Below are 27,098 nucleotides of genomic sequence, written 5' to 3'. Positions count from 1 at the left end.
TGATACTGGAATTTAAATGTTGGGTTACCAACAAAAAACCTAAATTGGTTCTCATAATATGCCAGAATGGCTCTGAATGAAACTGAAACATACAATATAATTGTTCCTTTCTTATAAAAAGAGCGCCATGGAACGTTCACTTACATCACTCTGGATCTGCATCATGTTTCTGGAGAGTGCTAGATTCATGGCATCCGGCAGAAGGGTGTAAGAATGGAGCAGCTGCTTGTAGTTTGTATTGGTGGAAATTTCCTGAGCTTTCTTAGCAGCAGTGACACTGACCATGTCAATAGGAGTGTGATACTTTGTCTTGCTCTTCTCATAGTCCTTCCTATATTCACGATCAGACTGGATTTTAGCCACATGCATGTAGTGGACCAACTTAGGATCATCCTGTAGGCTGCGGAATCCCACATGCTTACCCCTGGCCTTTTCATAGGCTTGTTTATATTTGTACTAGTGGAAGCCAAGAAAAAGATGGTCAGATGTCTGCAACTTCAAATATCTCATTTAAGTTCATTTTGAAATAATCTTATTATTAAGAAAATGGATTAACATATTAGAAAAAAATACATTTTCAAGGTGTTATAATAAATGATCATTATATCTGCATAATCTGCTTTCTGACAGCACAGGCTGATGAAGGTGAAGAAGGGTAGAGTGTTTTCAGGGCCAACATTTTGATGGTGTCTGGGACCGCTGTGCTGTTTATTTAGATTTGTACAGAGATGGTTTGGGAGGGCGCTCCTGTAGGCCCCCGACTTGTCCCCCAAAGCCACTTATCTTAGCTGCATAGTCGGACGCAGTTTTCTGATGCCATTATGTAAAATGCAGGACACCCAGTCCTGAATTACACAGGAGGACATCAAGGTATTGCCCATATTCTGGAGAATTAACAGTGGAGGAGAGCGCCAGCTGCCAGGGGAGCAAGGAATAAGTTAAGTATTCATACTAATTCTTTTCCTCCCTATCCAAAGAAGCATTTAACTCATGAGAGGGGTAAATTTAACAGCAGCTCAGAGGGCTTTTAACCTGAGGAAGATCATCCTTTCAAGTGAAACTTCTACTGTTTTCACTGCTCATATGACACTGGGCAACTAAGCCTTAAAAAAGACGCAGAGTGGGGTACAATAGCAGATCATATAAAGAATGACCTACATGAGAGCAATCATGTAATATACTCACATCACTGGCAATGTTTCGTGATGCCTTAGCAGCAAGAATTGAAATGGCATCAGGTTTAAGGTCATATCCTTTAGCCAGGTGCTTGATCCAGTCAGCTTTATAATTAGACTAAAAGATAGGAAAAGATAAAAATGAATACATAATGTAGCTAGTTCTACCTATCTAGACATAGATGTATTAGTTAAAGTACAAGCAAATCCATTCTCTAATACCTTATATAAGCTTTAACATGTTAATGTAATTTAAAAAGTAAATTTCAAGCTTTTTAGATCTTTAGTTTTGCTGATCCTGTCATGACACTTCCCGTTATAAGGTGACAGTACTCTATCCTCATCTCCCAATTTTGCCCCTTTGTTGTCACCTATCTCACACGCTTCCCATGGAGACTACAAGTTGCTCTTTCAACACACATTACACCTGCCTAATCCATTATTGTCACCACCAGGAAACCCACCCTGAGAAATGCAACTGAGGCTGCAGGAGATTAGCAGCACTGAGATGCAACAAAGGACCAGAAAAGGTAAAAACAGTATTTTATTTTTATTGAAAGAGAAACTATGAATGATAAACAGTGCAAACAAAAGGTTATTCAGCTAGGGTTTACATCAACTTTAAATAATAGTAATTCTTCTGTTTGTTGGTTTCATCAACCACTTTGTTCCTTGTGGCAATGATGCATTTGACATCAATTTGGCCAGTTAGATGCCCTCACCTTTCCAGTTTAAACTACTGCAACCTTCTGCAATCAAATGTCTAATCTTTCAACTCTCCAGCTAAACTATGTTTTTTGGATGGCTAAATCTTTTTAACAAACTGGTAGGGTTTTATTCAACCTTTTGCAGAGTTTAACTAAAGTATACAGTATATAACATTAGACGTGGCTTCTTTAATAAAAGATGATCCAATTACATGTTTAATTGGCTACTACTAATTGAGCGAGATGAGCCCGCTTGACCCGTACGAGACCTGAATTAGACCAACACTTTTCTTTCTGTTCTTCCTGCCTTCCAACTTAGCAAGATGAATAATTGAATGAAACATTCTTATTCTTTCAGCTAACTAAATTCTACCTTTACTCTACACCACCTTTACTTTATTTATCTCCTATTTAATCAATTTTCCCTCCCAATGATATCCCTTACCCCTCCCCCCAGTTATGCTGGGATTAGTCTCCCACAGGTTAGGAAAATGTCAGATGCAGGACTAGATCTATAGCCCCTTGTTCCCATAGTCATGTTCGTATCATCTTCTATTAATAGACTAGTCAAGATACATATTTTATAAATTGAACTATTCTATTTGAATGCTATATTCTGATATCAATCGAATTTGTATTATACAATCCTGTATAGCTGCTGCTTCGGCTACATTTTATGACATGTTCCTGCACATTGTTACTGTTTCTTATTTGAAAAACTCAATAAAAATTTTGTGGAAAAAAGATGACATCTTACTTCGCTTATATTTAGTGCATTGACTTTAGCTTGGATGAAATTAGGATCATCAGGGTTCAGGTTATACTTGTGCTTCACTTTCTCTCCAGCTGATTTGTAGGTTATCTAGAAATGAAGAAAAAGTCCCTTTGTGATATCTGTCATAGTGCCAGAACTTACAAATAAAATTGTTATTTGTAATACTTACATCACTAAGCTGTTTGGTATTGCTCTGAGCTAAAACCATATTCATTGAGTCTGCAATGCTTGTAAATTTGAGAGAGTCAGGATGCTGGCGGTACTTATTCTCGCTTAAAGCAACTCCGGCCTTCTTAACTTTTTCAACTTCCAAACAGCCTAGGGGACTCCATCCGACACCCTTAAACCAGGCGTTGTAATCTTCCTTGTAGACACTCTGAAATAGAGCACACAATGGTAGGAAATTACATGGAAACTTTACAAGATATTAATGCCCAACCAGTCAAAACTTTTGATTCAGTTTTAGATAGAGCGCAAATGGGTTAAGGTTTCTGTCAAGCTTTGTCCCTATTGGAAAGAAAAGGACAGGTAGGACGTCTCTCTAATGGGGACACATAAAGAAACAAAAAAAACATTTTAGTAAAGTTGGGAAGGGTTAGAACTTATGACAATGTTTTTATTGCTGCCCCCGTGAGGACAGCACCCCCTCCCCCCATTTCTTATACAAATATCACAAGGTCAGAAGTCAGAAACCATCTCACTAATAGGGTCACAGGCAGTTATATTCATTTATTATGGAAAAATATTATACAAAATTTAAAGCTGGTTCTCCTTTGCATTATATGTTAACTGAAAGTAATAACTCTGCTTTTTTTATATACCCAAAGTCAGGCACACAATGTATACCCTGTTAGAATGACAACATGGAAGCAGGGCCTTGCTGTCATGAAAGCAGTTCAAAAGTATTAATTCTCTGCATTTCTAAAAGTCTGACAGTCTAGTAGATATAAAAAAAAGTGACAGAAATTTGAACGAGGTCCCACTGTGTGCAACACTAGAAAAAACAATTTTGGTTAAACCTCAACCTCTTCACCAAGCTACAACCCTCCAGCTGTTCAGCAGCTACAAGGCTTGGAGAGTCAAAGCCTGTTGTAACCTATACTCACATCACTCTGAATTTGCATCATTTTCTTAGACAACCCCACGCTCATGGCATCCGGTAAGTAGGTGTAGTGATGGATCGGCTGCTTGTAATTGATGTTGGTGGCTATTGTCTGGGACTTCTTGGCAGCTGAAATGCTGACCATGTCAAGGGGAGTGTGATATTTGGTCTTGGTTTTCTCATAGTTCTTCTTGTATTCACGGTCAGACTGCATCTTAGCCACAGCCATAAAATGCACAAGTTTAGGATCATCCTGGAGGCTTCGGAAGCCAACATGCTTACCTCTGGCTTTCTCGTAGGCTTGTCTGTACTTATACTGAAATGAAAAATTATAAGCAATGTTGTTATATTGTCACAAACAAAGTGGACTGATGGTTGATGTATATGTGTTTAAAGGTGTTAATGATTATGAATTGGATTATATAGATACTTCTGCTATATTGTGGATAAACAAATTTAAAAACAATATTGTTAATAATGGTAACGGACTGAAAAATGAATATAATTAAACTACCAAAATTATTAGTGGACTCAGTATTGTTAGAGTCGTCAGTACTTACATCACTGGCAATATTTCTGGAAGCTTTGGCAGCAACAATGGGAATGGAATCTCCCAGAACATGATGTCCTTTAGCAATGGTTTTCTGCCAGTCATACTTGTATAAACTCTGAAAAAGAAGATTGTTTACAAATACATCAGTTAATTTTTTTTAATATTCATTATTTCTTTATCTGTATTGGCAAACCAAAGGACAAATAGAAAAGTATGAAATAGTTGTGCCTTCATGATAACTACAACTTAAGGAAATGAAACAGCTTTGAAGAATGATAATGAACTAAGTGAGAAGGTGTAATCTATAGACGTGACTTTTATTTAGTTCCAACTTAAAAGTTGGTCTTATTTCAATGTTACCATGAGGCAGAGAGAAATAAGATTTACAGTATTACCAATGATACAAATGAACAAAGCACTATCATGGCAACCAGACTTCAGTCTACTATAACCTGATTAATGAACAGTGATTTCTAATTGGTTATGGGGAGCTGAATTTTTTACAATGCTCTCTGATTTACCATGATGTACATAATGCACAACTTGCATAATACATTTCCATTTTAAATCTACTAGCATTTACAGACTGTCATTACATTCTGTAGTCTTCTAAGAAAGTTGACAATGTTCTAATTTACAATGGGTGGTCAGCTGCATTTAGTTGCTCTTGGGAAAGTACTGTCCAACTTCAGTTTATAATGGGATATATTATAAATAAATACAATCCTGTTCTTACCCTGATATATGTATTTTACAGCTCTATTGGTATTCTTAAAGGGATTGCATCTTCAGATATCATAAGAGAATGCTTATTGTGAAACAAAGCCTAAAACAACGTGTAAGACCTATTACAGAGAAAGGATATAGTTTCATATTAACATGCACAATAGAATAAAACTAGTGACTTACATTACTAATATTAGCTGCATTGTATTTGGCTTGAATAAACTGAGGTGCGTCTGGGGTCAAATGGTATGTATGCAATATCTTCTCCCCTGAGGATTTGTACAGTTTCTGTAAAAAGAATAAGAAGATAACTGAATTAATAGGAAGCATATCCATACTGTTATCAAATACAATATTGTCATATTTCCATGTTGTTTACTACATTAAAATATACCAACATAGTATATAAGATGACTTACACAAATGGACCCATTAGTTCTTCATATTTGCAGCCTTGAACCTGACCATCTCAGATTATTATTATTATTATTATTATTATTATACAGGATTTATATAGCGCCAACAGTTTGGGCAGCACTTTGCAATATAGGGAGGACATTACAGTTGCAATGCAAATCAAGACAAAATGTTAAGGAGGGCCCTGCCATGTGACCTTACAGTCTAAATCTGCCCCATGTGACATGCTCCGCACACATGGTTAAAAACTATTAAGATATGGACTGGATAATTATTGATTAGTGGCTTGCGAGCTGTCACATCAGTACAAAAAATGACTGTCTAAACATTAACATCTGTGCAAGTTTTTGGGATGAAAGAAGATGGGGGCAGATGTCCAACTAGCTATTATTAATAAAACGTAGGGTTCAAGCAAGTCATTCACTGGCATGAAGGATAAACATGCAGGGGGAATGGCTCATGTATGGTGAATGATAGCATAAAACCCCAAATTCCTCATGAATTGGCATGTTTTAACTAAAAAAAAAAATGAAATTAGAATAATAAACAGGTAAATTGAACACCCGCCCTATGCAGTTTAGAAAGTACAAACAAATGAGAAGAAAGGAAATGATGTTAAGGCCACTTACATCACTGAGCTGAAGAGCATTCGTCTTAGCCTGGACCATAACAGGAGTATCCGATACACTTGTAAACTTAATGGTGTCTGGGTGCTGGCGATATTTCTTTTCATTCAAAGCATCGCCAGCCTTCTTGGCCTTCTCTACATCAAGAGACCCGATAGGGATCCATCCTGTGCCCTTCATCCAGCTGTTCAAATCAGACTTGTAGATGTTCTACAAAGGAAACAATTAAAATGCATCAAACTAGTTTGGTGGATGAGTTTGACTAAGCCAATGTCTCATAAAACTTTTTTTCGGTCATGTTACACCTCTACGTGACAAGTTTTGCAATAAGTACACCTGTACGGGTGAAAGGGGCCTTTTAAAGGAATGGAGAATGTTCTTCTAAAATATTATCGTGGCTTTGTACATTCAGCGGCATTGTAAAAAGAAATGTTTGTGAACTTGGAGTCTCTCAACTACAGCTGTGAAGCATTACTGGGTCATGCAGAACTGTCATTACCAATGGTGAATCTGGTTTTCAGCTTTTGGTTTCTTCCTACTCTAGCTAGGTATTACCCCCATTTATTTTAAAAAAATTGAAATAACCATCTATGCCACACACCTGCCGAATGATTAGCTTTAATGATTGTCACTATACAGTCTGTTTCATGAATATTAAAAAAAATATACTCTTCAGTATATGTATTGCTGAAGTACATTTGCTTATTTTTTTTCTCAGAATGACCAAGTCCCCATCCTAAGGTGAGTCAGTATGCTGCTCTCCGCATGACCATTGGAGCCACAGAGGTCAACATTGCTGGTCCACTGTTTAATTTACATAGTACCTCTGGTGCTTTCCACTGACAGCCATCACTAGAGTTAGTTTACCCCCCACAAGGTGGATCTACACATCAATCTTAAACTATACTAGAATGAGCCTAGGCACCACCAATAGTACATGTCTTGCACTTTGAGAAATCCCTGGACAGACAGATTTTTTTCATTATGAATCAACTCACGTCACTCTGTATTTCCATCATCTTCTTAGACAGTGTAATGCTCATGGCATCTGGTAAGTAAGTGTAGTGGTGGATTGGCTGTTTGTAGCCAATGCCACTTGCAATACCCTGAGACTTCTTGGCAGCCACCACGTTGACCATATCCAATGGAGTATTATATTTAGTCTTTTTCTTTTCATAGTCTTTCTTGTATTCACGTTCGGACTGCATTTTGGCCACGCGCATGAAGTGGACAAGCTTGGGGTCGTCTTGTAGATTTCGGAAACCGACGAGTTTTCCTTTCTGGGCCTCATAAGATTTCTTATAATGTACCTAACACAAGTACAAAGTGCATCCAAATGGTTACAAATCATAACTATGATATAATCAAATATCATGTGAATGTCATCAGATTAACAGAAATACAATTGTAAACAAGTTAATGTGTTATAATTCTGCATATTGTTTTTACTATATATTGCTTTAGGACAACATGATGTACGTATTGTAGTACGTATTGTATAAAACACATAGGGGGTTATTCACAAAGAAGCCGAAGGATCCAGCCATAGCTTCGGCTGATCCTTCGGCTCTCTTTGGCCGCCTGAGCCCTTCGGTTCAGTCGAATCGAAGGGCTGCTGTACGGGCTATTCACAATAGGCAGGTGAGCTGCTCAGCAGAGCTGAAGGCATATGCTTTGGCTCGATTGAGCCGAAGTGACACCTGAAGCGGGGCGAACGACCTGCCGAATGGCTGGCCGTAAGCCCCGCAAATGACAGTGATCTCAGTTGTAATGACAGATCAGCATCCCCAAATGACCTGGAGACGCTGATCTGTCATTAAACAATAACAACTGGGCAGAGCCGGCCGTGATGTCATGGCCATCTCCACCCTGTTGTTATTCATTGGCCGGGACCTGCCTGAAAACCCTAGCAGGTGCTGGCCAATAGGAACAGTTGGCACCGCTGTCACTGCTAGCACCGCCCAATTGTTTTGGTTTTTTTTAGAAAATCTTTATGAATCTTTTTACATTTAATATTTATTGACATTTGTAAAAATATTTGTAAAACTTTTTTTTAAAACAATTTTCACTATTTGCTATTCTCCTTGGTACCACGGAGGTACCGAGCCGAATGCCACTCGGCATCATTCGGCTATTCACTGACTGCCGTTCGGCCCCTGTGTGAATAGGGGTGAACGGAAGCGAGTGAGCGGCCGAGCTTCGACTCAGCCGATTCTCAGATGTTGGATCGGCTGAGTCGAACTCCCTCTGCTCTTCCGCTCAGCCAAACATGCATGACTGAAGGCAGCCGATGTACAAGCTGGAAGTGAATAACCGAACATAGTTTGGCTCACTTCACTTAGGCTGGGTTATTCACTCAGCTGCCTTCGGCAGGTTTGTGAACACCCCCCATAGAATAGTAATTGTGCCTGCTTTTACGTCAATACAAAATAATGTGTCATATTACTATAATGTTGTTCTTACATCACTAGCTGCCTGTCTAGCAGCTTTGGCAGCCTTGATGGAGATAGCATCAATTTTCAGATCATATCCTTTAGTCTTTAGTTCTTCCAGTCCTTGTTTGTAATAATTCTGAAACAAAAGATAGTTAATTCATTAATTTAATTAATTAATTGAATCTGATTACATACCAAGAGTTAAAAAACCAAGTCTGTAAATCTTACATCGCTTAGGTTATAGGCATTAACTCTGGCCTGGATGAATTCGGGAATATCTGCAGGTAAGGAATATTTATGTATGATCTTTTCTCCAGCTGCTTTATACAGGATCTGCAAACAAAAGAGCAAAAATATATGAACTGAAAGAATCCATAGACAACATTGCATTAGCATTCAAGGGCAACACCATGTAGTGGGTAAACACATATTGTATATAGGAATTGTTTCACCTGATGACGTTCTAGAATATAACCTGCATGTTCTGGTGATCCACCCACCCTTTCCATCCCATATGACTCCATGGTACCAAGAAGTTAACAATCTTTATCATAGCCTAGGATTCTGCATACTGAATGCCTTTGCCCTGTCTGTTCTTTGATCTTCTTCCCACCAGGCAGGCTCTTCCACGGTAAACCTGACTTCAACTTTATTCTAAAGTCTAGCAACTCATAAAGACACATTTCAAATAATAAAGACCAAACCATAAAATGATTCCTTGAATTTTGAAATCACCCATACATTAAAAGAGATAATAGCAAACAAGTAATCGAGGAGTTTTTATGGCACACTTACATCACTCCTCTGTTTCTGGTTGAGTTTAGCTTGGACCAGAACAGGATCGTCTTCTATAGAAGTGAACTTAATAGTATCTGGACGTTGTCTGTATTTTCTCTGTGGAAAGAAAGGAATTATTATTACTAAGCAAAATATCAGCAAATGTACCAATCCATATACTGGGTATGAGTAACGGAGAATCAACCAAGAAAGTTATATTTTTCCAAATAGTGAAGTTCCTTTTCAACATAACAACAGGATATCACTGGTAGAGTAATAGTGCTGTACCGCTATAGAAGTGATACTTTACTGACATAGGAAAACCTCCACCATTCCTGGTGTGTAATGACCACTAGGGCCACACTTCAATTAAGCTTTTGTTGAGCTGCCACCATTGGACCACAGATCTATATAGTTATCCAGTTTCATGTATCTTAGATAATATAAATGATTCTTATATAGTGCCTTTTTTATTAAGTGAAATGGTAATTTTGCTGATAAGTATCTTCTGAACACGTACATAATAAATGGGAAGAATAATAAAAGGGGCAATCTTGCTGCCCTTAAACTGATGACCACCAGAGCAGCAAGGGTCCATCATAAATCTCCCATGGTATAAGCATAAAAGTATGAAGTCCCATTGGGCCCAAACAGTTTTCACAGGCCAGGAAATGCTGCTACCCTTGTGCTAGTACTAGGCAATTAGAGCTTTAAGGTCGTTCACAGCAAAGGAGGTCATTCAAATTTTAAGCAACACTGTAAGCAACTGCTGTGGTTATGGCCTGATGACGCTTCTGTTACGCAATGATACAAGACCCGTAACACTGGCAGGAAATGACTGGGTAGACCTTGCTTTGAGAATAAACCTGACCACAGTGGTGTTACTCATTAGCATTGGCTCTGGGAATATAAGGCCTATAATGATGCATGTGTTGGCATACAGACAGGGAAGTATTTACTCTCTCTTCTACCCCAAGGCCAGGTTCCTCAATGCGCCCCCCTACCCGCCAACCCCAACCCGCCCCCCCCTCCATGGAGAATGGGAGACCTCCAGGCTGCATACAATGTTGCCGAGATCACTTGTACAAAACAAGCAGCGGCTTCCCTGCTGCACATTTAGCGCTGCTTGCCCAAAGCAGGGCTAAATGCAGAAAACAACTACCCGCCCGGACATCGGGAGATAGGAATTCCACACCCCTGCTGTCCCTCTACTCCCTGTCGCCCCGAGGGTGGGGGCCTTGGTTGGTCTTGTGGGAAATCTGGCCCCGTATACAGACAATTTGACAGTTTGTGACGGGGAATAGGTCACAGGCTAAGACTGGCTGCCACTGAATATCATTACCTCATTCAGGATCTGTGCACCTTTCTTGGCGTTTTCCACATCCATGGATCCATAAGGCACCCATCCGCAGCCTTTTACCCAATTGTTATAATCTGATCTATAATCAATCTGGGGGAAAAAGAGAACAAATGTACAAAGTAAAAACAAAATAACAAATAATATACTCTCAACCTAAGGGTGTTAAATATTTAATCTAGTCAAATAAATTGACATTAGATGACTGTTACTATAATGGTGTTCATTTTCCAATATTTACTATTTTTGTCACCAAACGAGCATGCTCAGTAGATAATAAAATCTAAGGGGGTTATTCACGAATGAGCCGAAGGATCCAGATGTAGCTTCGGCTGATCCTTCGGCTCACTTTGGCCGTCGGAGCCCTTCAGTTCTGTTGAAGCAAAGGGCTGCTGTATGGGCTATTCACTATAGCCCGTACAGCAGCCATATGCTTCGGCTCGACTGAGCCGAAGTGACAGCCGAAGCATGGAGAAAGGTCGGCCGAAGCCGACTGATCTCCATGCAAATGACAGCTGGGCCGAACCAGCCATGATCTCACGGCTCACTCCGCCCAGTTGTAATGACAGATCAGCGTCCCCAAATGACCTGAGGACGCTGATCTGTCATTAAACAATAACAACTGGGCTCCGCCTGGTTGTTATTTATTGGCTGGGACCTGCTGTGTTTATTCTGCCGACACCTGTCAGGTGCTTCATTATGCGGTGGGAGTCCGTCACGTGCGGTCGGGTAAGCGTGCGTCGTTTTTTTTTCAAATTTTTTTGTTCTTTTCTTTGAAATATTTCTATTTTTTTTTAATTTTCCGGCATACCCGCAGGTGAGCTGCCGGAGCTTCGGCTCAGCCAATCCAGATGTTGGATCGGCTGAGTCAAAGTCCCTCTGCACTTCGGCTCAGCCGTACTGAGCCGGAGTGAATAGCCTTCGGCAGTTAAGTGAATAACTCCCTATGTGTTTGCCACAGTCACTCCAAAGCACAAATATTGAATTCTTGGGTCTTCTGTCTGCTGTCTTATGTCTTTGGCTAGCTTTATATTTTAATTCATCCATGCTTATCATCCATGCCATAATAAGGCACAATAATAAGGCTAAATATCTGTTATCTTTTTAACCTCCAGATGGAATACTTAAGCTGGTCATGCATGTAGAAATTTGATAGAGCAATTGGACTTTAAATTCCATATTTTACTAAAATCACAAAGCAATTTAAAGACATAAAACTGGTGGATTCAATCAATCGCGAGGAGATGGAATCCAAATTACTTCAATCAAATGTGGTAGAAAAAAAAACAGATGGCTTTAAACTAAATTATTGTAGTTTTTTCTATCTAATTTCAACTCAATCTTTAATAAAGTGTTTTTAAAATGTCACACTTGTATGTTGTGGGAATGCGCATTAAACGTGGGTGTTCCCACAATACATGGCAATGCACCTGCTTTAAGTGTGGTGCATTACCATTCTGAATGTGACCCCAAAGCATTGTCCAGAACAGCCCAAATAACAATGCACTGTAGCACATTGTGGTGTGCTGCATTGTTAAAAATGCGTCATGCATATTTTTTCATCCATTGTGGTGCGTTGGCATCATGGGATGCCTCGCACAACGCACATTAAAGTGTGCCTGTGCCATAATGCGCTTTTACACATGTGCATTGACGCACAACAACAGAACGCAACGTAACACTTAACTCAGGAGTTAAATCTTAAAAATGCATTCAAGCTCTCAACTATTAACAAAACTGTACATTATTTGCGCTGTAGACCCTCTAATCATCTCTGAATTGGTGCTGACACTGTCCTTCCTTCTGGAGGGTGGCTACTTTTGTTCCCCGTAGTCCCTATGTGTGTTGTAGCCACTGCTCAAATTCGCTCCCGTGATGGACTACAATCTCATGTTTAGTTTACTAATTTGTATTAAGATTGTAGTCCATCATAGGAGTGAGCTTGTAGCGGTGACTACTTTACAACACACACAAGGACCTTGGGGAACAAAACTACTGTAGACCCCTTCCAGAAGGAAGGACAGTGTCAGCACCAATTCAGAGATGATTTGAGGATCTTCAGTTGAGTGATGCATAAATAAGTTTCCTTTTTGTTAATAGTTAGGGTACTTGAATGCATTTTTAAGATTTAACTCCTGACATTAGTCGAGTGTTAATGGGCACCCAATGTATTGACCAGTCCCAACTTCACAATTCAACCTAAATATTGAAACCCATGAATTAGATTAGCTCAGATTCTTGCAATTTTATGTGGGATCATAAGTGTGATTCATGGTGGGTCAGAAGTGGTGGAAACTGGCACACGTATAGCCAGCTTCAGAGGTTGAAAAAGAAAAATAGCATCTCCAGGTACATATTGGTAAACACTCCATCTGTAACTTTACATTCTCCTTCCTAGAACCCACCGCAAACAGATTAAAGTTTTTCCATTCAATTAAGAGGTATAAATAGTAAGATTACTTACATCACTCTGGATAGTATAGGACTTCTTAGCCAATTGCAAGTTAATGCTATCTGGAGGGTATAAGTAACTGTGAAGGAGGTGCTTATAATCAATATTGCTGGCAATAGCCTGGGATTTCTTAGCTAACTTCACTGTAATCATATCCAAGGGTGCAGAATATTTGGTCTTTCCCATCTCATAGTCCTTCTTGTATTCAATCTAAAAGACACACACAAAAAAACAAATGACTTAAAGAAAATCATTTTCAGGGCAATCCTTGGGGCAAAACATATAGGCCAAACATGATGAAGGCAGTCTACCAATAAAATAGGATTGAAAGGTATCATTATAGTCTGGGTCACTTTGTACCTAGAGCCACAGTATTATAACTTCTTATTTGCCTGATGGACTAATGTCTTTATTCAACCTCAAATACTATGTAACTATGTAACTATGTAACTATATATTGGAGGCTGTGTTCCTTAAATGTACCACAGAGTCCATCAAACGCCTTGTGCAAAGTTGTCTGTTGCACTTTTAAAAGCCCTAACCATAAAATGTCAAAGTGTATGTAAAGACAAACTTTTTTTTTAGTTTAGGATAGAGTGGCTAATGGCTAGACCCATGTTTAGTTTGTATTAATGTCTGTGTCCCAACTGGGGAGATTCGCCCCTCTGTTTGTCCTGGTGACCATCGTCACCAAGATAGAAAGTGAGGGGAAATCCAAAACGTTTGAGTTTTCATCAAAGCAAGAGGCTTTGAACAAATGTTTCTATGAAGGAAGGCATTTCTAAAAAGGAATTCTATTCACTTAGGAAAGATTTCATCTCATTTCATGTTGCTTCCATAGGACAGGAAGTGAAGAAAATCTCACCAGCAGGGCAGAGACAGCAAAAAATGCCTTAATAGGCATTTAAACCTTCACTAGCCATCTAAATAATAAAGAAAAATGTTTTGACTATACATACACTTTAAGAGTCAAGAGACAACTGTATATTTAATGTATTTATTTTCTATATTTCTTTTCCAGATTATGTTACTTAACATGTGGTGGTTTCCTGTTTGGGCATCTTTCTTTCTTTCTTTCTTTCTTTCTTTCTTTCTTTCTTTCTTTCTTTCTTTCTTTCTTTCTTTCTTTCTTTCTTTCTAATAGTTTTCGTGTGTTAGTGACAGCTGCCAGTATTCTATTTCACTGTAAGAACTATCCAACATCCCATTTTTATGGCTGAGGTATTTTTAGGTTTCGCTTCCTTCTGAGGTCTGCAAATGCTCTTCACACCTCTTCTTTAGGGAGGTTGTGCTATTTTAAAATGAATGGATTTTAAAAATAGTATTGTTTGCAGCTTAAAGTGACACTAAACGCAGAAGTTAAACCTTAAAAACTCATTCAAGTACCTTAACTAATAACAATAATGTATCACTCGGCTGTAGATCCTGAAATCATCTCTGAATTGGTGCTGACACTGGCCTTCCTTCTGGAGGGTGACTACTTTTGTTCCCCACGGTTCCTGTGTGTGTTGTAACGTAGTTACTGCTCCAAGCTCACTCCCGTGATAGACTACAATCTCATGTTTATTTTGCTAATTTGTATTGAGATTGTAGTCCATCACGGTAGTGAGCTTGGAGTGGTGGCTACTTTACAACACACACAGGGACCATGGGGAACAAAAGTAGCCACCCTCCAGAAGGAAGGACAGTGTCAGCACCAATTCAGAGATGATTTGAGGATCTACAGCAGATTGATACATTATTGTTATTAGTTAAGGTACTTGAATGTGTTTTTAAGGTTTAACTCCTGAGTTTGGTGTCACTTTGACTTAAAGTGTATGTAAACCTTAACATGAACTTGTCTTATTTGCTCCCTTTATAATTGTTTTAATACAATTGGAAGCATTTTATTATATCTGTTCAATAGGTTCTAAAAACATGCCGATCGTGTCAGACATTCAGAGCTGTCCTGTGTCCTCTGCACACTTCCTGTGTTATCTTAAGCCCTCCTAGTTTTTATTTTGGACTACGGAATTAATCCCCCCTTATGTTGTTGAGTTATCTTGGACTACGGAATGAACCGCCCCTTATGTTGTTGAGTGGTAGTGGTTGAGAAGTTTAGCCAAAGAGACTGGGCAGGGCTGACACTACTCAGTCCACAAAAACACTGTGTGTTGTCAGAGCTAAATGCATTTCTTGTTCAACAGGTATTTTTGTGTACTTGTAGGGTCCATAAAGTGATAAAACATGGGGAAATGTGTATGTACTGCAGATGTTTTTGCTTTGACATACACTTTAACTACAACTTATTGTGCCTTGGCATGCATTTTTACTGCAAGTGCTTCAAAGGAAATAACATTTTCAGTTATCTACAAGAGGAAGTTAAAATATTGTAGTTATCTAGAGGGAGTTATTCATAACTATATTTGTATACAGTACTGATATTTAACTACACCATGGCAGGTCTACCAGATAGACAACATTTACAAAACATCATCTCCAACAAACTCTATACTGGGAGGCATGATGCCTGATATTCTGTAAAACAGGTTTTGGGTTACATCCACTTTAAATGATATTTGGCAGGCTGAAGTGCTTATCCCCTCTAGTTTAATACTTCCTGCACCAGCCAACTGTAAAAGGTATGCAGGTAAGTAAAGGCAGCAGTCCTTATATAAGAGGGTGAACATGGCAGGCAGGCAACTAGCATTTTTTTGAATAAAAAGTCAGCAATGGCAGACTCCTTTGAAAAGGATGGGCGCCCCGGAAGTCGTTCACCATGCACGTGCACGATGATGTCATCGTGCATGCGTGGCCATCTTGGTGATGAACGCAGGCAGAAAGAGGAGGGGACGTTCATCCCATATGCCGCCGGATCCCCTCCTCTCTGCTGCAACTGTTTAGCAAGAAACATGAAACTGTTCCCCAATCAAACACAGGCAGATTCGCTCATCCTTACTTCTAACCCTTCCCTACTCTACACAAAACTGATCAAAAAAAACTTTAACTGGAGCTGTGGTTTAAAGCAGAACTCTAGGGGACTATTTTCTTAACTTTTGTAGTGGGGCTACACCTACACTGCAAAGGTTAAGTGCTCATTTTTTTCTATGTTCAAAAATAACAAATATCCTTGGAACTGGCTTGCTTTTACACCAGTCCCTTCCACATGTCTCCTTCTCCGCTGCAGCGATACTATGTCCCTTGGTGTTCTAACATCCTATACCCGGTGTATAGAACATAATGACTCATGGGAACTTAGGCCTCTGCAGCAGAGGGGGAGCGAGGCAGAAGGGACTGGTGGAGCAAGCTGGCTCCAAGGATTGGATTATTTTTTAACCTAGAAAAAAAACAAGCACTTGACCCTTGCAGTGCGGGGGGAGCCCCACTGCAAGGGTTAAGAAACTGTTCCCCCAGAGTTCTGCTTTAGGTGTGCATTGAAAATTGTTCTGTTCTAAAAATCAAATGTTATTCTCTAACTATCCTCTGTCACTTATCACCTCTCAGGCCCTCCTCTGTTGTGGCTCCTGGCTAACAACTACCAACATCTAAAATGATATTATTTCTTCTGCTAGATTGTGGCAATCAACAAAACGTATGAATAATAATGATAGTACATAGTACATATTTAACCATAATAATACCATATACTTACGTCGCTCTGGTTATGAGCCACTTTCTTAGAATGCAGCATTTTGGGGTCATCGTGAATGCTAAGTGCTCCAATCATCTTTCCTCTGTTACGTTCATAGTCTTTTTTGTATTCCACCTGCGGAGACAGAAGCCACATTGTGATTGGATGCCATAATTCAAAATGACAATTACAGTGCCAAGATCACGGTAAACAGGAAAATGGAGTGAATTGAAAATGCGGCAGCTATAATTTGTACAATCTGTACCTTTGAATAGTTTTGGTCTTGTACATTCGAGTGTAGCATTTACAAATATTTAAACAAGGTTTGTACAATCAGCCGCACAGAAACCGGTGTCCAGCAAAATCCGACTTTATTGTGTTATTGCAAATTACATCTCTCTCACACAAACGCCTCTCATGCGTTTCACCACCTGACCGCTATGATTAAGCCCAGGTGGTGAAATGCGTGAGAGGCGTTGGTGTGGGAGAGATGTCATGGTGATGTATTTGCTGTAACACGCTTGATTTTGGATTTTATCTGGACTGTTACCAGAATAAAGTTGGATTTTTATGGACAGCGGCTTCTGTGCGGCTGATTGTACAAGAATTGCCAAAGGAGTGGGAGCCCACTGTAGCCTGCACCCGCTGCATACATTTGACTGAAAGACAGGAATTGGAGCAGTGAATTCTTGGTGCTTTTTGGATATTTTTTAAACAAGGTTTATCACAATGGGTCAATGAGATGTGTTGACACAAAGAATGGAGTGTTTTAACGCAGCGTGGCTCAATATGTACATTAATGCAATGCATAGTGTGACTGGGTGCTGAGCCAAAAATAAAAGTTAGTAAATAAAGAGGAAATTGTATCAACATACATTCTCGCCACAGTAAAAAAGATAATGAATTTCTACTTACATCGCTAGCCTTCTTTCTGTTTGCTTTTGCTGCGACCAGGGGAATTGCATCAATCTTAATTTCAAATTTCTTTGCTTTTGATCTGTCCCAGTCATATTTGTAACAGTTCTGTAACATAAAATAAAACCAAGGTAAGTGTTTTTTGTCTGTCTGTGTCTATCGTGCCCTCTGTCTGCATATCTATCTATCTATCTATCTATCTATTTCTGTCTGTGTTGATGTTGCAGAGTTCTCTTCACTTCCTGTCTGGTAAAATGTTATCAGCAGGACAGGAAGTAAGAATCTCTCTGATGGAGCCCCAGATAGCAGTAAAAACCCTGGCAGCGGTTTTAACCCATCACGAAACTCGAAAACTGTGAAATGTAAAACAATAGTCAATGTCCTTTATCAGCACATCAAAAAAAAATTTAAATAAAATATAACAAATAATCTGATTCATAAATGGAATTATGTAAAAATATTCCACATTAGCTCATATGTGGCATCTTCCTGTTAAATCCATCTATTTGTCTATCCATCTGTCTAGCTTGTCTATCATGTTAAACCATTGCCTTGTGTCAGCTGCCAGATACATTTCAAAGGTTATCGTTGGCATTTTAAAACTTCAGAATGTGGGATTCTTCTGTATCCTCCATCCCTGAGTACAGAGTCTGATATAGACCCGAGAATGTGTGCTGTCATCATAATCACAAGGCAGGAACAGGAGAGAGAGACTACAGTGAAGGAAGGACAGTGTCAGCACCTACTCAGAGATGATTTGAGGATCTACAGCCGAGTGATACATACATACGGCACTTGAATGCCGAGGCCGGGTGTCACCCGGAGCGGGTACGAGGGGACACCCCGCCATGATGTCATCACGTTCGTGCGCAATGACGTCATCGCACATGTGCGGCCATCTTGGTGATGGACGCCGGCCGAGAGAGGAGGGGACGTTCACCCGGAGGGATATGGTATGCCGCCGAGTTCCCTCTCCTCTCCTGCAACTGTTGGGCTCTTGGTCCAAGACCGAGTGCCCGACATTTCAAAGCGGGTGACACCAAAATGACTGCCAGTCATTTTGGTGTCACCCCTCCAATGGTGTCACCCGGGTGTGGGCTGCACCCCCCACACCCCTCTTGTGACGCCACTGCTTGAATGTATTTTTAACTCCGGAGTTTAGTGTCACTTTAACTTAGCAGAGAATATCCAATCATATCAAGGAAAAGTCATCCAGTCAAGGAAAATGTAAAACAATCTGAGATTTTGCTTGCACTTGATTGAATGATTGAAATCAGCACAACTTCACCCATGGGGCATAACTAGAAATCACAGGGCCCCATAGCAAAATTTTGTATGAGGCCTTATGATTTCTAGTTAAGTTACACCCACCTGATATCCCAAACAGCCCACCTGAGAGTGACCCTGCAGAGCCCACCATAGACTATCTATGGTGCGCTTTGCAGGGGCTCAGGTGGACTGGTCAAACCCTCTTAACTGTCAGCCCAGATCTGCTGTCTGCCTCCTCCTCCACAGTCACTGCTGGACTATGCCTCCTCCATCACCAGGCTCCGCCTTCTCCATCGTCGGGCCCCGCCTCCTCCTCTGCAGTTGCTGGCTGTCACTGACTTAGCAGCGGCTGTGAGGAGGAGACTGGGCCCACTGGCAGGTTGTTAGTGATCTGAACAGCGGTGTGTTCCTCCTCACAGCCACCAGTTACAGCCAGCAGCCTGAGATGCCATAGTGACCCAGGCGACCCGCAGAGCATCAGGGGGATGTCCTGGCCGAGCCCCCCTGCGCCCCGGGTCCCAAAGCGGCCGCCTGGGTTGCTATGTCGATTGTTCCTCCACTGACTTCACCTCATTCACTAAGCTAACTGAATTTTCTCTTAGAAAATGACATCCTCATTTAGCTTAGTGAATGAAGTGAAGTTGTGTTGTTTTTTATTTCCCAAGATAGGCTTTAAATCATCCAATCATATGTGAGCAACAATCCTGTTTTTTAATAATTTTCCTTGACCATGATTGGATGTTCTTTGCAAAGTAAACTCTACAGCTTTAGTAAATCAAGATCTGTTAAGGCTAATTTCTCCAATGGAAACACAGACAGCAAAGGAAACTGTGTGAAAATCTAACCCTTCCTCACTCTGCCCAAAACAAAGCGTTTGGGAATTATTTAAGCTTTAATGTAAAAAATTCATCAAATATATGTGATAATGTTCTTACAAAAACTTGTTTCTGCTTTTTTAATAACACGAACATGTCTTTTTCATGTTTCCTATTGGAAATGTTATTCTTTCTCCCTTTCACACAATTTATACAAATAACACATTAGATTCTGGATGGTTAAATCCCAACTATTTGCAGAAAGATAGAAGTAAGAAGGTAATTACTTACATCACTGAGATTATATGCGTTTAATCTAGATTGAAGTATAAATGGAGAATCTTCTGGAATAGAACACTTGAATTTCTCCTTTTCATGCTTTGCTTTATAATTCAGCTAAAAAAAAAAAGAAAATCATTTGAGATTTATTGGTTAATAAAGTTCAATCAGAGATAGATGGTGAAAAGGGGCCCTAGTAAGGTAACAGCGTTGCCCCAATCCCCCCACCCCTTCGACTTTTACTTATATGGACAGTAATAGGTACAGGGAAGATGGCCATTTTCATTGCATGTACTGACATGGTCCATTACTTCAGACACCTACTGCCTACAAGTGTATCCTCCTTTATGCAGTAACAGTGACCAACTTTGACCAATTGTGCTATGCACCTGGTTTGTTGCATGAACATAACGGTTTTGACAGGGCCCCTTGACAGCCTCCGGGTCCTAGGCTCTTGCCTAGGTTGCCTTGTGGATGATCCGGCTCCGAGTTCAATACGTCAACATCTCCAGTCAGAACCATGCTTGATTAAGCAACCAATGGTTGGAACTATCTCCATAGCAGCCAATGTGGCTGCTATGGGGCCTGGGGCAGAAGCGGGCCCAGTCAGGAGCATGATCTCTTGTACTAGCCTGGTACTGTGCTGCCTTCCCCCCTGCATCCCGCCATGATTTTCATCCTCTGGGGGCCCCAGGACCACGGCAAATAGTGTAAGGATGGAGAGCGGAACCAGACCGTGGAACGTCCATTCCTCAATCTGCTCTGTCATTGGTGAAGCAGGGAGCCAATACTGGCTGTAAAGTGAATTCCAGAGTGATATAATGAACCACCTTTTAATCAATGTAAAATCCTCAGAACTTACTATTATATGATGGAGTTAGTTTAATAAGAGTAGGTTAGAATTACAGACACGCACTAAATGTAAATGTGCAATACATTTTTCCTTATTTTATTTCTTTTTACTTGGGTATTTGGGAGGTTACGAATATAGTGAGAGCAGCCAGAAGGCTTTTTTTTTAACTCTTCTTTCTCTTGTTTGATACTTTTTAGTTTTGCTTTCTAAAAACATCACAGGGTTGGAACAACCAGCTGCAGATGCCAGATTACACAACATAAGCAATATTCCCAAATCATTTAACCCTTTCAAGTCCACTATCCCTTTCCAGTCAACTTGGAGCCCTGATGAAGGGGGGGGGGGGTTCCTTAAATCCCCAAAATGTGCTGGATTAAACATTTTCCGGACTCCTGATGATCAGTGTATTATTTTTGTTTTTCTTTTATATATCCTGGGTCCCATTTGAAGAGCCATAGGGCCGGTGCACACCTAGGCGACACCACACCGCGCGGTCAGGAGTCGTCTAGGTGTGCACCGATTGCGCTGTGGGTGCCATTATTTTCTACTGGCACCCCAGTCGCACCGGACGGATCGCACGGTTTCCCGCCGCGATTCCGCCCCTGGCTAAAACAGCCGCACGTCGTGTATCGCAGAAAAAAAGTTACTTGTACCTTTTTTCTGCGATTGCCATGGAGTGACACGCAGATGTCATTCCATTGAAATCAATGGGGCCGCACCGCAATCGCTGCCTGCATTGTGCAGGACTGCGCCATTCTGGGACGCGCAATCCCGGATCGCATAGGTCTACACCGGGCTTTAGTTGAGGCCCTTCAGTGCAAGAGATGTCTAACTAGCGTCTGTATATCAGACTTTTTACAATAAGTATAAAACTACCTCTTGATCCTACCTACACCTCAGGGCAGCCTACAATAAATAGGGCCCTAAACTCAAAGTAGCATATTTAAATTGCCATTTCTGCAGAGAATCTTTAAGCAACATGAACACACAAAGGCGTATGTAACGGGGGACCATGTAAATACTCACGTCGCTAAGATGCTTGGTATTGGCTTCTGCTTGAAGCTGTACTGGAGAATCTGTTACTTGAGTGAATTTAAATGTGTCGGGATGTTTCTTATAGATGTGCTGAAAGAAAAGAGTAAAGATTCTGTCATCCACAAGCTGAAAAGTCTTGGAGCGGGATTTCATAAAATGTGCAAAATCAAAGTCAGAATTCTCTATGTTGTAAAACAGGCAATTCTACAAAAGTTATCTACATTGTTTAGAGTCATAGTAACCTCTTGCTGACAGTCCCCTTAGATTATTTATTCATTAGAGGTATTTATATGGTGCTGACAATTTACTCAGCCCTTTCCGTAGTACACTCACATCAGTCCCTGGCCTCAAGGAACTTATAATCTAAGGTCCCTATTGCACACCACGAATACAGGGCCGATTTAGGGAGGAACCATTTAACCTTCCAGCATGTCTTTGGAGTGTCGGAAGAAACCAGGGTACCCGGAGGAAACCCACGCAAGCACAGGGAGAACTTGCTTAAAGCAAGTGAAGAACCAATTCAGATCTCTTACATTGCTAATGTCTTTTTTTCGTTTTTTTTATTGGCACAAAGAACTTGAGGCAAAAACTGTTTTGCTGTGTAACAACTAATTAAAATGTATGCCACCTTCAGGATCACTGCCATTTGTGTAATATTTAGTTTCACTATTGCCAGATAGTTTAGCTCTTGCTTTACTTCTGTGACAGGTGAGCTGGGATAGGTGAGCTGGGGGCTCTCATACGCAGAAGCCACACTGTTTGCTCCTCCTTTCCACTTGTTTATTCACAGAACACTTTGTATTTTCTGAAATTCACAAAATATTACATATCTCCCCTTCTCTCCAATCCAGACACAGGCAATGACCGAGTCTCTAGCTATGCCACCACTGGCTGGGCACCTCAGAACTTTGGAGGCAAGAGGTCTGTGTGCGGGATGGATACATCTTTCTTTGACAACGTTCCTAAAATATTCATGCAGAGATGTCACAAGGTAAAGGTATCCATAATTATTGCCACCCAAGACTGCTAAAATCTCCTGAAATGGACTAGGGTAATCTCATTTTATGGAAACAATCAAATGAAAATTCACCATTTTGTTTTTTTCATTTTGCATAAAATAAGCGTTAGAACCTTTGTCAGAATTTTTTGTGTCCTGTTTTGTGGAGATTCCCCATACTTCCTGTAGTTCTGGTATGACACAGGGCACGCAACTAAAACATTTGGCTATGCTCCAGTTTTATGTTCCCATGTTCCCATTCCTATCTCAGCCAATTTCCCTATTGCATTCTCCATAAAGTAACATTAAATACAAAATCTGAAAGAGAAAATGGAACTCCCCATAGTGGGCATAGGAGTATCAACCAAAAACTGCATACTTACATCTTTACATTGATCTAGTTTCTTAGTAGCTTCATATGCTTGGGTAATAGTCTGTGGGAAGTAACAATTGGTTTTTTCCTCTTCATAGTCAGCTTTATAGTTTTTCTAAAAGGGAAATGAAAAATGGTTATTAGTATGATGTGTGATATGATGTTCTGAAATACATATACAGTGGATGTTCTTCAACACAAGTAGGTAGATTTTACTTACCTCGCTTACTAAAGAATTGACCTTGGCGCAGTGACGCATATACGGGTTCTCATAGCTACCTATATAATGTCCAAGAACTTTCCTGTTATAGTGATCTTTGTATTTAAGCTGTAGGATGAAACAAGGTGTAAAAGGAGTTAAAAGTAATAACACAAATCATTAAAAGTGGCATTCACTCTATAGAACACATTGACCCTGATTTACTAAAGGAGAAGAGCATGTTCACTTTCATGATTCATACCCAATCATGTGCAAGCAAATAAAAAACTAGGATTTTTGCTTACACATGATGGGATAATTGAAATAAGAAAAAACTTTTATTCACTAAGCTAATTCATTTAGCAAAAAAAGCTTAGTGAATAAGATGAAGTTGTACTAACTTCAATCATCCAATCACAAACAAGCAAATATCCTGTATTTTTCCTTTTGCTTGCATATGATTGGATTTACTTTGCAAAGAAAATCTTCACTTTGTTTTACCTCATTCATCATGAAAGTAAACTGAGACCATCAAAGTGAACATGCTCTACTCCTCCACTCTACCCGTTTATTAAATCCCGGGCATTATATGTGGTCACCACATGAGAATCTGATCTTATTATTTATCATTGTAAGGAGTCTGTTTCAGATTCTAAAAAACTGAGAATAGACATTTGAATCTGGCTGAATTGTATTTACATGGTTGTTTATATACAGACTATAATAAATAGGACCAATCTCAGCAAATCCCTATTTTTCTAAATTAAAGTGTTGGCAATGATGCGTCGAATGCCTTGGGGGCTTTGCAGGTAGGCCATGATTGACGACCTCCCTAGGGAGTGTGGCTTACGGAAATGTGGGTACTGCTTGATGGTACTGTAAAGGTGAATGCTTATAGGTGACGATATATTCATTGTGTTATGTGGATTGTGCATATTCTTTATGGTTTGTCATGGATGTGATTAAATACTGCACTGCATACCTATTCTTCTGAAGTGATGACGCATGTTTTACTATTGTAAAAATTGCTGAAACTTTAATAAAACATTTTTGGAAAAAAAAAACATTTGAAGTGGTGGTCATTTTGCCACCCCATGCTTTAGCTGTGCGGTTGATTCCCGAAGGACTAACAAGTTACTTTAACTATAGTTCATTATTTCATGAAATGCTCTTGTTATCAGACTATGAAAATCATTTTAATCTTAGTAGTTCATAAGGTTGTATTTTCTGAAATCTTGATCCAGCCTCCAAAATTTTTATTGATGATGTTTCTATATGGTGTTCATTAGTGCAAAATGTAAAAAAAAAAATGTGTTATAAATGTAATTTAAATTCCTATATGCTTTTGCTAATAAAAGCAGAGGCGCTTCTTCACCTCAACGGCTCAGGTATAATGATCGTGATAGAGTGTAGTCTGAAATCCTCTCACTAGGGTCTTAAGATATACTTTGGCAATGTTGCATTGCATTCAGGCCTTCTGAATTTTTTCAAGGGTGCTATGACTGAAAAAAGGTTGAGAAACACTGATTTAAAGAAACATCTTCTGACCACATTCTCATCTATAGGCCCTGTTAAACCTCATGCCATTTGTCCATCCCCTTCAGGCATTCTCCTCTTCACTCTTCCCCTTCTACCTATATGATACCAAATTTGGATCCTGAAGTCCCCATGTTCCTTAGTAGTATTATATTGTCCAAGTACTCCAATCATTATTTCCTAGACTCCGGTTCATCAGAAACTTTGGGCAATACTCACATCACTGAAGTTCTTCAGGACATTATCAATCTGAAACTTAGGGGTGTCGCAGTAATTAATACTGGATCCTTTGGCTTTTTCATAAGATTCCTTGTACAATATCTGAAAAGGAAAGAAGAAAAAAAAGAGATGAGATTGCAATATGTCACAATAGCTATGTATCAGGCCTGTGTTGAGAAGTATTATAAGATTCATGCCACCTAAAAACAGATGTATTGTGCACATAATGATAGAAGTAACAATCCATCAGCGTCTTTAATTTCTTAGTGGTCTATTCACAAAGCTGCCGAAGGATCTAGACGTAGCTTCAGCTGATCCTTTGTCTAGCTTCGGCCCCAGGACCCCTTCGGTTCTGTAGAACCGAAGGGCTGCTGCAAGGGCTATTCACTATAGCCTGTACAGCTCCCGAAGTTGGCCGAGCGGCTCAGTCGAGCCGAAGGCATTTGCCTCGGCTCGACTGAGCCGCGCTGAAAGGCGAAGCTGGCCGAATGGCCGGCCATTGGCCGGCCGACAGCCTGCTTCTGACAGCTGGGCGGAGCCAGCCATCATCTCACGGCTGGCTCCAGCCACTTGCAGAGAGATCATCAGATTTTTTTTTCCTTTATAGGATCATCAGAAAAGTTTATTCACCAGTCTAATAGTCTGTAGGTGTTTCTGTAGGCCTAGAACTTACATCACTCAGTGCATTGCCAGCTTTTCTGAGTTGCCGCAGTAAGGGGTTTTCTGTGGCAGGAAGAGTATGGTAAGATGTGGGTCCCTTGGACTTCTCATAATCTTCTTTATATTTCAACTGTAAATATAAAAAAAAAATAGATTTAAAACTGCTAAGATATAAAAATGAATGTAATTGATTTTTTTGTTTTTATTGCAGAAAAACATCCTAGCTTTCCCATACCGTGCTAGCGTTCAGTCTTGCCTTCTTGTTAACTTTGTATTCTGGGGTTTCTGTCTGCATGAAGTAGATTTGGTCTTTAGCGTTCTCAAAGTCTGCTTGATATTTTATCTGTTGGAAGAAGGAAATGAGTCAGAACCAATTCACGTTCTGTACACTGAGCTGACATTTCAATATGGCCTCAAAGGTACTAAAGAACACATGCCCTGCAGGGCATGCTGGGAAATAACAGTTCTACAGAGGCTGGAAAACACAAGGTTACTATCTTCTGCAGCAATGTCTTTTAGTACTCACGCTACTCAGGTTATCGGAATTCATTCTGGCGACTGCAATTTCGTAACACGGGGTCTGGCTCCATTTGCCTTTTACTTTCTTCTGATAATCCTCACGGTATTTAATCTGTGTTAGAAAACATGTCAGGATTTAAATGTAAAAAAAAAAAAGGAAGGCTGAGATAAAAGAAAGGAAGAAGAAAGGCAGAAAGGAAAGGTGGAGGGAAGGAACATGAAAGAGATGGAATCAAATAGACTATAAAAGGCGGTAGGAGGGAATATAAATTGAATTTACATCGCTCAGCTGTTGAGACACTTTCTTGGCCATCGCAATGTCAGGTCGGTCAGCCAGCTGTGTGAACTGCAGCATCTGTTGATTGTGTCCTTTCTTATAATTAATCTGTGTGGAAAACAAGTTAAGGTTAATGACATGCAAAAGGTGGTATAAAACAGCAAGTTGTTGAATCTCATCTCAGCCAAAACTTACTTTCTTTTGGGTAGAGCAGAGAAGGGTTGGAATCTGTCAGGTTTTTATCGCCGTTGGTGTCCTTATTGGGGAGATTTCACCTCACTTCTGGAAAGCACAGGAAGTGATGGGAAATCCCTCCAAAGGGGACACCGAAAGCAAATCTTAAGCAGCATGAGGGAAAGTTATAATTTTTGATAATGTTTCTATTGTGTTTTGTGCTTTCCTGCCTCACTGTGACAAAAAATGAAAACAATCTCCCCAGT

General features: G+C 40.0%; 1 protein-coding gene across 1 annotated transcript in view; it reads right to left on the bottom strand.

The window, feature by feature from the left end:
- The window catches only part of NEB (nebulin), a 203,642-nt gene that overhangs the window by 143,069 nt on the left and 33,475 nt on the right, over positions 1-27,098 (bottom strand). The window contains 25 exon segments of the mRNA XM_018553609.1: positions 145-456; positions 1,186-1,293; positions 2,640-2,744; positions 2,827-3,033; positions 3,764-4,075; positions 4,320-4,427; positions 5,222-5,326; positions 6,085-6,291; positions 7,080-7,391; positions 8,545-8,652; positions 8,745-8,849; positions 9,312-9,410; positions 10,636-10,743; positions 13,115-13,312; positions 16,734-16,847; positions 17,628-17,735; positions 20,003-20,107; positions 21,870-21,968; positions 23,259-23,363; positions 23,469-23,576; positions 25,203-25,304; positions 25,876-25,992; positions 26,098-26,205; positions 26,389-26,493; positions 26,662-26,766. Of these exon segments, the coding sequence (XP_018409111.1) occupies positions 145-456; positions 1,186-1,293; positions 2,640-2,744; positions 2,827-3,033; positions 3,764-4,075; positions 4,320-4,427; positions 5,222-5,326; positions 6,085-6,291; positions 7,080-7,391; positions 8,545-8,652; positions 8,745-8,849; positions 9,312-9,410; positions 10,636-10,743; positions 13,115-13,312; positions 16,734-16,847; positions 17,628-17,735; positions 20,003-20,107; positions 21,870-21,968; positions 23,259-23,363; positions 23,469-23,576; positions 25,203-25,304; positions 25,876-25,992; positions 26,098-26,205; positions 26,389-26,493; positions 26,662-26,766 (3,570 nt within the window).

The sequence above is a fragment of the Nanorana parkeri genome, unplaced genomic scaffold, assembly GCF_000935625.1.
Source record: "Nanorana parkeri isolate BGI_ZX_2015 unplaced genomic scaffold, ASM93562v1 scaffold125, whole genome shotgun sequence".
NCBI lineage: Eukaryota > Metazoa > Chordata > Amphibia > Anura > Dicroglossidae > Nanorana > Nanorana parkeri.
Note: the sequence above shows the minus strand (reverse complement) of the source record. Positions and strands in the feature narration are given on the sequence as shown.